General features: G+C 40.6%; 1 protein-coding gene across 1 annotated transcript in view; it reads right to left on the bottom strand.

The window, feature by feature from the left end:
- alkbh5 (alkB homolog 5, RNA demethylase) overlaps positions 1 to 10,751 on the bottom strand; it is a 37,263-nt gene extending 26,512 nt beyond the window's left edge. Inside the window, exon 1 of the mRNA XM_043711625.1 lies at positions 9,731 to 10,751. Coding sequence (XP_043567560.1) covers positions 9,731 to 10,467 — 737 coding nt within the window. The 5' untranslated portion in view covers positions 10,468 to 10,751. The remainder of the gene's footprint in view (positions 1 to 9,730) is intronic.
- Between the last annotated feature and the right edge of the window lie 1,093 nt (positions 10,752 to 11,844).

The following is an 11,844-nucleotide window of genomic DNA, read 5'->3' as shown; positions in this document are numbered from 1 at the left end:
CCAAGCCACACATCCTAAGTCATGTCTCACCGCATCATAATTTCCCTGACCCCAGCTATAACTCTTGCCCTGTAGTACATACTTATCCCTCTCCATCACGAGAGTAAAAATCACCGAATTATGGTCACTATCCTCAAAGTGCTCACCTACCTCTAATTCTAACACCTGGCCTGGTTCGTTACCCAGAACCAAATCCAGTATGGCCTCACCTCTTGTTGGCCTGTCTACATATTGTGTCAGGAAACTCTCCTGCACACATTGAACAAACACTGTCCCATCTAACGAACTTGAGCTATAGCTTTCCCAATCAATATCAGGAAAGTTAAAGTCCCCCATAACAACCACCCTATTACTGTCACTCATCTCCTGAATCACCTTCCCTATCCTTTCTTCTACGTTTCTAGGACTATTAGGAGGCCTGTAAAAGACTCCTAACAGGGTGACCTCACCTTTCCTATTCCTAACCTCAGCCCAAACTACCTCAGATGGCAAGTCCTCATCCATCGTCCTTTCCACCTCTGTAATACTATCTTTGACAAGCAATGCCATACCTCCCCCTCTTTTACCCCCACCTCTGACCCTACTACAACATTTAAATCCTGGAACCTGCCACAGCCAATCCTGTCCCTGTTCTAGCCATGTCTCCGTAATAGCCACAACATCGAAGTCCCAGGTACCAACCCACGCTGCAAGTTCACCTACCTTATTTCGTATACTTCTTGCATTGAAGTATACACACTTCAAGCCACTTTCCTGTTTACAGACACCCTCCTTGGAAATTGGTGCCATGTTCCTAACCTCCCTACACTCCAGGCTCTGCACCCTGAAGCTACAATCTGGGTTCCCATGCCCCTGCAGAGTTAGTTTAAACTCCCCCCAAGAGCACTAGCAAACCTCCCCCCAAGGATACTGGTGCCCCTCAGTTTCAGGTGTAGACCATCCTGTTTATAGAGGTCCCACCGTCCCCAGAAAGAACCCCAGTTATCCAAAAACCGGAATCCCTCCCTCCTGCACCATCCCTGTAGCCACGCATTTAAGTGTTCTCTTTCCCTATTCCTCGAATCTCTGTCACGTGGCACGGGTAACAAACCAGAGACAACAACTCTGTTCGTTCTAACTCTGAGCTTCCAACCTAGCTCCCTGAAAGCCTGTCTAACATCCTCGGCACTCCTCCTACCTATGTCAGTGGAGAACAGAGTCAAAATCAATTCCAAGCTTGAGATTATTTTCACCTGCTATTGTTTCACATTCCTCTCAACAAGTGACTGATTAAAGTAGCTTTAGCTGCGGGATTTTACTACAAAATTTTACCATTCAACAAAATGTGACTTAATAAAATTAAGCAGTGGTTTGCAAATTTTTCCATATGCCAAACTACCTTTCAACACCAACGTCACCCCCCACCAAATGCTGACAAACTCACTGGAGATCTCACAAACGCAGACTCACTTCTTGGAACATCCTTCAATCCAATTACAAAAGGCAATGTCAATTACCTAATGGAAATCAAGACTGAGTATAGGAAGTGTTCTACTGTTAATTTAAGAAATACAAAATACTTGTGCCTTCAAAACACAAAAGATAAGATGCCAGAATGTGAAACAAATTGCTCTAACATACAGGATGCAATCCCAGAGACAGAAATGTGATTACTTTAATTGATTATATTCCAAAATCCTGAGACTGAAATAATTATAATTTATTTGTAGAATTACAAAGTTGAAATGCAGTCAATACAAAAAAAAACTGAACACAGTGTCAGATCATATAACATTTCTGACTAGAACTAGTGCTTGAATACATTTTGCACTAGATGTAACAAATTAAAGTCTAATTAGTTTCAGTCAAGTGAATGAAACAAATATTTAAACAAATATTTTAAGATAGTAAAACCAAAAAAAAGTTATCAAAATAGCTCCTGAATGGATAAACTACACTTGCTAACACTTTTGAGCATTTTCACTTAAGTGACAATACCTAAAATAGATACAATCAGCAATAAATCAAAATCAAATCTGTGTCAACCACAAACAATGGTGTATGCTTACCCGTTGCACGGAATTTAAAGAAATGCTGCAGTGTGCTTCGCATAGAGAGGAGAAATGAAATAAAGATCTAGGACACATGATAGGAGACTCTTATTCTATACAGAAGTTTGAGAGACTGGAATTTACATGAGAGAAGTACTAGAAAGCTAGACCATGATAATGTTTGAGAATAGGTTACAGAGGTAGTTGAAACAGCAATGAATAAAAAGGATACAGGAGAATGGGATTGGAATATGGAATGAGAAACATCGATTATATGAAAGATATTCACATTTACCAAACAGTTTGTGGATATTACAGCTTCAAAGTAATTTTCAAAGCAGAGCAGGTACTTAAAGATTTTTAATAGTGGGGAGGGCAAAAGGGAAGACACTAAGACAGGGTACTAAGTTTTTTAAAAATGGACCATAGGCAGTTGAAAGGAAAAGGTATAGTATATAAAAGGCACAGTATACTGTATACTGTATTGGAGAGAATGAGGCAGTCTGCTGCTGAAATCTACATCTAATGGTATGGTAGTAAACTAGAGTTGGAGGACTACAGTGTGGATTTCAAATTGCCAAAAACAAAGTCCTGGAATGGGACTTGAGCCAGGAGCCTTGTGACTCAGGAGGCAAAAGAGCTGACCTAAACCAAATAAAATGGGGTAGGATTGCACAGAAATGTCAAACTTCAGAAAAGAATATTAAAGTAGTTTCAGTGAGTTACAAGGATCTAGAGAACTGAATGAAAATTTGAGAATAGACCGTAACCAGAAGGCGGCAAACCAGAAATCTGGAATTTTTGAAATCTGTAAAAGATGGAAGCAGGTGAAAAGGGCATTTGTAAGTATAAATACTACATTGGCAAATGAAATGAGATGTTACAAGTTAAATTGGTATAAAAATTGAAGGCAGTCACCAAGCTGAGTATGTATGTCAACACAGCTGACAAAATGAAGCCAGTGCATCATCAGCACAGCTGAGTAGGAAATAAAAAGGCTGAAATCACAAATGTTAGATTGAACCATAAACTTATTTTTGTCAACACCTAAGACTAGGTGTCAGACTGATAACTGATGAGTGCAATAAAAGCAATAAAGTTAATGGTTTCAGTGAAAAAGGAATGTTGATAAGATTATCAGCATACAATAAAACTTGCAGATATCAAAGGATAACATGTAAATTGTTAATAGGAGGGAGACAGAGATGGAGCTTTGAGATCCACAAATAACTCTGCAGGCTTAGAGTGCAATGGATATGGGTCTACGTTTTTGTAGATGAAGTTCAGGAAAGGGAGAAAGGCAAGGCAAGTTTACATGCATGCAAAAGTCACCAATGCGGGAATTCAGTATGTGAACAAAAGTAGGACAAGGGAGGCACTGAAATGTATATGTGGCTTATGGGTAAGGAGCATCTTGAAGGTAAGGCAAGAACAGTGAAGAAGAATGAAAGTGACCAAAACTGGGTCGTGGTGCAACCCGAAACAAATCTACAAGTTCCACACCAATTTCAAAAGATTGCACAATAGCCAATGAATTGAAATATTGATTTGTAAATACTATTTGTATCTAGTTACCTTGAACCGATAGTATGGTGTTTTAACTCGCTATTAAGCCAACTCTGCGGATCAAAGATTTCGGAGGAGCAATAGAAAATTGTTGAGATTGTATTACAAAAGATATTTTCTCCAGAATTGGAAATACACACATGGTCAATGCCTCTTTTACATGCATTTGAATAAATGGGATATAGTGGATTTAAGATCTTTGACAACTGCCACACTGTGCAGCTAAGACAGAAAACTACTCAAATTCTAGACCTCCACTTAAGTAGATCAATTCTATTTAACAATCAGCAGGACCGTGGAAACAAATAGCTCCCACTCATCCTCCACTTGCAGATTAACTCTGCCGCTTCAAAACTTCGATGCGGGTATTGAGATTGGGAATTAAATATTGTTTCTCCATTGCTCACATAGTACTTACACCCCACACACAGACTTTTCAGCCAAACAGTTCTACGTTGGTGTTTATGCTACACTAGTCTCTTTTCATGCTTAACATCCAACATGTTAACCTATTCTTCAATTCCTTTGTTCTTCATTCACTTTTCTAGGTTCCACTTTAACTAGGCACCTCAACAATCCCTTGTGGTAAAGAATCCTGCATTCTCATCATTCTCTGGATAAAAAAAAAGTTCCTCATGAATTTTCTAACAGACTTCCATCAGGTCACTCTTCTGAAAGGAGGTGGCTGAGAAAACAATCCCAGTTTGTTCAACCATTCTCTGAGATAGTACACTTCAGTGGTGGTATAATTCCAGGAATTTTCTTCTAAAATGAGAACTCTCCATCTCTTTTTTGCACTCCTCTTTATTGACTGCCAACCCCATTTTGGAGTAGTCTATAAATTTTGAAACTGTACTTCAAACTGGAGTTCAAATTGCTCATGCATTGAATGACAATTGTTCCAGCATAGATTCACCAAAGCCCATTTTCTCACCTTTTTTCAAATCTGAGCAAATAGTGTACCAACAGCCTCCGCTGTTTTTTATTTTGAAGTCTGAAATTCTATGATACATGCCTGGCTCTAAACGTTTGAAATTAGTCAGGAGTCTACTACTACCTCACCTGATCGTATATACATATATTGTGATACTCATCACAAATTAACAATTTTGTACCTATTAATAGGTCCTAAAATTTAAAAAAACTACAAGTTATGAGAATTTTTTTTACAAGTTACATGAAATAAGCATTTGCGAAACACCACAATGAGCAAGATCTTCAAGTAATAACCAATGAAAGACTTAAAAAAATTTCACAGGATGTGCTGTCATTGGCTGGGCCAAAGTCAGAAGTCACACGACACCAGATTATCATCCAATCGGTTTATTTGAAATCACGAGCTTTTGAAGTGCAGTCCCTGCCTCAGGTGCAAAGAAATAGCTCAGTTCCAAAAACTTGTGATTTAAAAAAAAAACACAGGTTGGACTATAACCTGGTATCGTGTGACTTCTGACATTGTCCGCCCCAGTCCAACATCAGCACCTCCACATCACTAGTAATTGTTATCCATCCCTAATTGCCCAAGTGCAGTTAAGAACTAATCTGCTGTGGTTCTGGAATCATATGTAGGATAGATCAGGTAAAGAAAGGAATTTTCTTCCTTGAAGACACTAATGAACCATTAAAGCAAAAGATTAAGAAAAGAGCCTGCATCCTGATGTCTACCAGTCCCTTTCTTCCAGCATACACTCGACAATAGAGGATAAGATTCATAAGCTACATCCCACTAGCTACCTAAGAAGCGGCACTCCAAAAGCTTGTACTTACAAATAACTGTGTTCGACTATAACCTGGTGTTGTGATTTTTAGCTTTGTCCAACCCAGTCCAACTGATGCTTATATAGGGTTATAAGGTTTGAAATATCAAGTTACTGCATCTCAGTGTTATTTAACCTGAACACTATTTGTTTAAGATTTCTAGAATCCACAGTGCTTTGCTTTTTGCTCTAAGTATGTGGAAGCTAATATTAAAGAAGATCTTCATGCCTCTGAGTGACAATGAACTCAAAAGGCAGAGTGCAGAAAACAGAGTTAATCACTTAAGGCCACTTACTTCTAAACATGATCTTTCATGTAGTAACACATTCCAAAGGTGCTGCACAGGAGCATAACTGGCCAAAATCTGACAAGTGAATCAAAGTATATGATAGAATACAAAACTCAGTTTGAGGTTTTGAAGATTCTAAAGGAGTGGTTAATGGAAGCATTGAAGAGCATTTGGTTTAAGGGATTGAAGCCATGGTTGCCAACAGCAGGATGAAATGGGGATTGGTGAGGGAAATGCACAACAGTCCAGAGTTGTTGGAATGTGGAATGCGAATATGGAATGAGGACAAAATGAAGTTTTTAAAGTGAACGCAATTTTTGCAAAATTAAAAAGGTGTCGTGGACTGGGAATTCAATTAATTCATGGAAAGGGACCAGTGTCACAAACTTCACCAAGACATCTCAAATAGGAATGAAGTTGACCATTTTCCTAAAATACTTTTCCACTTCAATTTACCACATTTCTACAGCAATTTTAAGTAGGTCAGTGAAATATCTCTGCACCAAACAGATCAGTTAATTTCTAGTGTGAAATCTTCTGGAAATTTCAAAGTGGCTAGCGCCCTCAATAAATACTGTCTGACCTACTCGCCATGTTTGTTGGTTTTATTTCAACCCTCCAGAAGGTCATAAAATGCATTCCCCACCCCACTCCCCAAGTATCAATGAATTCAGCTTAAAGTGGCCTGTTAGCACACTGAACATATCCAATAAAACTCAGTAGATCATTACTGTATTCATGCAATTATATTGCATTAACTATTGAAATGTTTAATATATTTGAATATAGTAAATGTGCAGGAATACAAATTTTACAGATTAAATGCACTTTAATAAAGCTGTTCAAGGACATGTTGAAATATGTCTTTTTGTCATACAATGTAATACATATCTCCCAAACATATCAAAGAATTGAATTTCCAGAACACACACTAGCTCCTATTGCAGGGATCTGTGTGGTGGTGTGCAGAAAGGGGAAGAAAAGGTAATACACAAAGAACAGATTGGCTGTCTTACTGAATTGGACTTCCTGGTGATGGGCACATGTGCACAGAAAAATCAAAGCAGGAACAACTGCGTGGATGGAAATTCCAAGTCACCCCACCCTCTCAGCAGGAAGTGCTTCCTGCAGCCCGTAGACAGAAGAGATTTCTGGGTTGGACATATGAGAATGGCTGGCTATAACTAGCTCCAGCATCATCCAGATTAGCTAGCAACAGAAATAAAACAGACAGACAATGCCAATGAGTTTCAAACATATTCCACAAACAATAATTTGTTTGAGGCGACGGCGGAGTACAAAAGTCCAACCCCACCACCATTTCAGAACAGGCACTGCACCACACTTGAACATTACTCCAACACTTGGTGCTATACAAGCTGATGGCTTCCAGATGCCAATGTACAATTCTACACATTACAGGAACATGAGTGGCCATTTCGCCCTTGAGCTGGTTCCACCAATGAAATCATGGCTGACCAGTGGCCTAACTCCACATATCTACAGTTGGACCACGTTCCTGAAAACCTTTGCTTAACAAAAATGTATCCATTTCAGATTTAAATGAAACTGAACCTGCACCCTTATTTTGAAGAGAATTCCATCCTGTGCATGTAGAAGTGCTTCCTAACATCCCTCCTGAACAGTCTGTCTCCAATTCTTAGATTCTGCTCCCTAGTTTTAGAATCCCCAATCAGCGGAAATAGTTTCTCATTATCTAGCCTGTATTATTTCATACCTTGAAAAAGATTCTTGATCATTATGGCTGTCAGAAATCTGCCAAAATCCTGTTATCTGTACCCAACTTCAAGAAAATGTTGGAAATCTACAGCTAAGTCAAGTACTGCTGAGAGGGTGGGGGTGGGGGACTTAGAATTTCTGATTTCCAGCGCTGACTATTTTAGTTATATCTTTATCAAGTCCTAAATTTGAAGGGCTGAATGGAATAAATAAATATTTTCTCTATATGGAAGGAATATGAAGAGGACAACCAAAGTCTCCTGGTTTGAGGTAATCCCACTCAAAGGTCTGCATATGGACTGTAAAAGTCATACACGCAAATTCCTCTTTCAGCATAGTTCTAACTGGCTTCAAAAAAGGTGCCAAATCACAATAGGAACAAGACACAAGAGTAATAATGAATCACCTAAATTACTTTTCCTTGTGAGCTCAGTATCAATGACGAGCATGAGAACTGGTCAAGCAAGGTATTGTCTCAACTTAACAGACCAAGAGTACAGTGATAAAATAAACATTAGCCAATACCTCAACTGACAGCAAACCAGGAACTTATGTCTGTTTAAAGCTTCTGTATTAAGTGGATGTAATTACCAATGAAGGGACGTGGGTAAAGTATAACAATCTAGGAATTGATTGTAACAGTCAACTAATTAATACATGTTTAAATGTTGCTGGTCTTCAAAAGCCACTCAAAATTTCCTTTCGAGCTGTAAAAGAGGTGCCTTACCATAGTGTCATACACCACTAGCTACCTATATATAAATGTTGCTCATTACAAAGATTGATGTACAGAAAAATTATATTTGATAGATATAGTCCTAATCTCATTTCTAAATTCATGAGCTACATGCTTTAATAGAAAAAAAAACAAGGTTTTAAAAACAAAAAAATTAGGATGCAGTCTATTCAAATAATTACATCCTAGAATGAGTCATTCCTCGGACTATGGTTCAGTCCAAGTTAGTCTCAAAACTTTCTGAAAAACAGCATTTAATATGAAATACTCTAATCTAGCCACTAAAGCTTTTAAGGAATTGTGAATAGTTAGATTTAGCAGCCAAGTAATTTATAACAAGAAAAATACACATGTTGATAAGAATACATTACTTTAAACAATAAACATATTTAATATAAAGACCGAAGAATTTAATCAAAAGATGCAAAATTGAGAACTATAGGGAATCTAATCTAACAAATGCCTTGAACATTATTTGAAAATGTTGAATCTGAATAAACCTACTAAACTGAAAAGTTTAGACAGAAAATAAAACCTTCTTATTCTGTCAAGAAAATCCCCATTTCAGGAGGCTGGATTTAATAATTTTCAAACTAACCAGAAGAGAGTGTTTTTAAGATTAGATTGGATTCCCTACAGCGTGGAAACAGGCCCTTCGGCCCAACTAGTCCACACCGACCCTCTGAAGAGTAATCCACCCATTTCCCTCAGACTAATTGTTTTAGAGTCAGATGTACAGCCCCTTTGGTCCAACCTGTCCATGCCAACCAGATATCCCAACCCAATCTAGTCCACACCTGCCAGCACCCAGTCCAAATCCATCCAAACCCTTCCTATTCTCTCTTTGACTCAATCTGGAATACATAAAAACATATTTGACCTAGATTTAAAAGGGACTTAGATACATAAATACATGCTTTACATGGTCAGAGAACATCCCATACCACTTTAAATAGCAGAAGCAGGGTGCTCAGCTCCTTGAGCCTTTGGTGTCTGATTCAATAAGATCATTGCTGATCTGTAACTGAACAACTTGCAAAAATCTCAGTCTCAGATTTCAAATTATCGAGATTGCATTGGTTAACTGCAGAAATAAGCTCTACCAGTGCAAGTCGTATATTCCAGCTTCTGTCCCAAGTGGCCTACTCTTGGGTCATTCCAATGTCCTAACCAATATAAAAAGGTCACTGCAATGTATCAACTTCATTAAAAGCCATACACTACATCACCTGTCTCTCAACATTCAATTAGATTTTATTAGATAAGATATATCTTTACAAATCCAAATGAATTCAGCCAGTGATAAAATAAGCATCATTGAATAAAAGGGAAAGGGGAAGGAGTCAGATAAATTACAAACCAATTTCAAAAGGCTTCGTTCTGTACGTTATCTTAAGAATAATAGCTCTAATGTGAAGTCCTAAATCTTCCTACTAGGAAGCAGCCAAAAATCTACGCTATAGAAATTGGATCGTTTTTGGCACAAAGGATAGCGTTGACATCTTTCTCACTTACTCCCACCTCTCCAACGACGGCAAAGACTGTCGCAACTTTGTGAAAATTACACGATTGAAACGCATTAGAAGTGCCACATATCCATTTGCCACTTACCTAAGCACAGTGACACTCCCTCTCCGGACAGGTAAATAGTAAACCGGCTCTGATACCCGAATGGGCTTAAATTGGAACTTGCAGCCGAAGCAGAGTGCCGAGTCGCTGAAGAAGGAAACGGAAACGATGGGCCTTTCGAAAATGTGGATGGGATCCACGTGGGAGACGATGCAGCCACCCGGCTGATAGTCATTGATGACGGCACTATTGACGAAGCCTTCAGGGATAATCCGGTGATCCACCAGTTTCTTGATGACCAGGTCGTGGACCCACTCAGGGATGTCGTCCACGTCTCCCTTGGGATAGAGGCGCTCCTGGCCAGGTCCTCGCTTTTCCAACTGCGAGCCGTAGGTGTAGCCTTCCCCGAAGAAGTATTTGTTCCGCAAAGGGGCCCTGTCCACCGTGTGGTCGCGGTAAATGCCCTTCTCGGCCCGGGAAACCACGTCGTCGATTTGTGTCTCGATCTGGGTACACTGGTCGGCAGTGAAAAGCCGCACCTGGCGGATACCCTGCTTCACGCGCCGGGCTTCTCCTTGCCGTTCGTCGTCGTAATCGCTATGGTATTTGCTGTGCTCGTACTCGTCGGCGCCGCCGCAAAGTCCTGGCAGGCCGGCCTCCCCCGCCTCCGCCTCGAGTTTCCGCTTGCGGCCATTGTAAGGCGCCGATGTCGCCCGCTGCTTTTCGCGGTGAGGCGACTGAAGCTTCTCCCTCAAGTCTGCGTAGCCACCCGCCGCCATCTTGGCCGGTGAAGGGGCGGGGTTAATAAGCAAGGGGCGGGGTTAGAGAATGAGGGGCAAGTAATTGTCAACAATGAGCCACTGAGCATGCTCTCCACGACGCGCGTTCAGTTCCAGGCTCTAGTTTCGTTGCGCATGCTCAACAGCGACTGGACGATAACGAACGCAGCTCAGGTATTTAAAAACCTTAATAAATGATTCATCTTCCGTCAGCCTTCTCTGAAGAAGCAGTACGCAACCATCGCCTGAGAAAAGTACAAGCCGCTGTTCTTTGTGGATGATCTTTGCAATGACTATCGTCCGCCAACGCTCTCCCGTACAGCCTGCAGTTGCCTCCCAGCACGCTATCGCGTCATCGTAACCTCATGCCGGATGTTCCGCCCACTGATGGCTGTGATTGGTTCAAAGCCGCGTTTTGGGCTGCAAGAGCTGCTATACCCGATGTCTAAAGGCGCTTCCGCCTGTCAATCAGGAGCATTAATGAACGTTGGCTACCGATCTGGTGGGACTGTTATTGGGCTTCATCGTAGCCGTTCGCTGCCCTTGCTTTTGCCTGTAAAATGATCCAGGCTGAGAATGACATTTATTTATTTCAGGTTGATTTACTACCAGCTGTTTATAAGTGGGAGGTGAGGAGGGTGGATGGTCCTTGCATCGCAATGTAAATAACGAATTTCGCTCCAAGCGCAGAGAAAACTTCTAGAAAAGCAGTACGTGACGCGAGCGCTAGCTCCAACCTCAGGTCAGAGGTCAATTAGACTAATCAATACCCCATGGTAAAGATTTATCCAATTACCAACTTTCTGCAATTCCATTTACCATTATATAACATTCCCAACTGGGCTAAGTTTTTAAACATTCACAACATGTCTTTATAATAAACACAAATCTGTGGTTTTCTTGTGGGGTAATGGTAATGACATTACCCCTGGAACAGGAGACCTAGATTCACATCAGAACAAGTTGGTTAGAAAAAAATACATACTACTTCTTTCACCGGATGCATGAGCTCAACAATGACACACAGCTCCTGAGTCCTCAGGTTTCCCTCAGGACTTTTACCAGAACCAAATCAATGTCTGGAACATGGTTGACTCGGGTTGGATTTCTCCGCCATCAGGGTTATTGCCGGAGAGCTGCTCAGTAATCCCCACCTCTGTCATCACAGGTTCGTGTGGCTGGCAGAGAGTTGGGCAATGGCCACAGGGACCTGCTGGGTGGCAGAGGCCTAGATTGAGTGCTGCTGCAGGAATTGGCAAGCAGGGCAGCGATGCGCAGTTCACAGCTGGTGTCATCCATTGTTTAAAAATGATTGTACTCAGACTTGATGTTGCACACCAGTTGAAGGATGCTCTGGCGTGTGGAGGAATCTCACCT

This window comes from Chiloscyllium plagiosum, chromosome 21, assembly GCF_004010195.1.
Source record: "Chiloscyllium plagiosum isolate BGI_BamShark_2017 chromosome 21, ASM401019v2, whole genome shotgun sequence".
Lineage (NCBI taxonomy): Eukaryota > Metazoa > Chordata > Chondrichthyes > Orectolobiformes > Hemiscylliidae > Chiloscyllium > Chiloscyllium plagiosum.
Note: the sequence above shows the minus strand (reverse complement) of the source record. Positions and strands in the feature narration are given on the sequence as shown.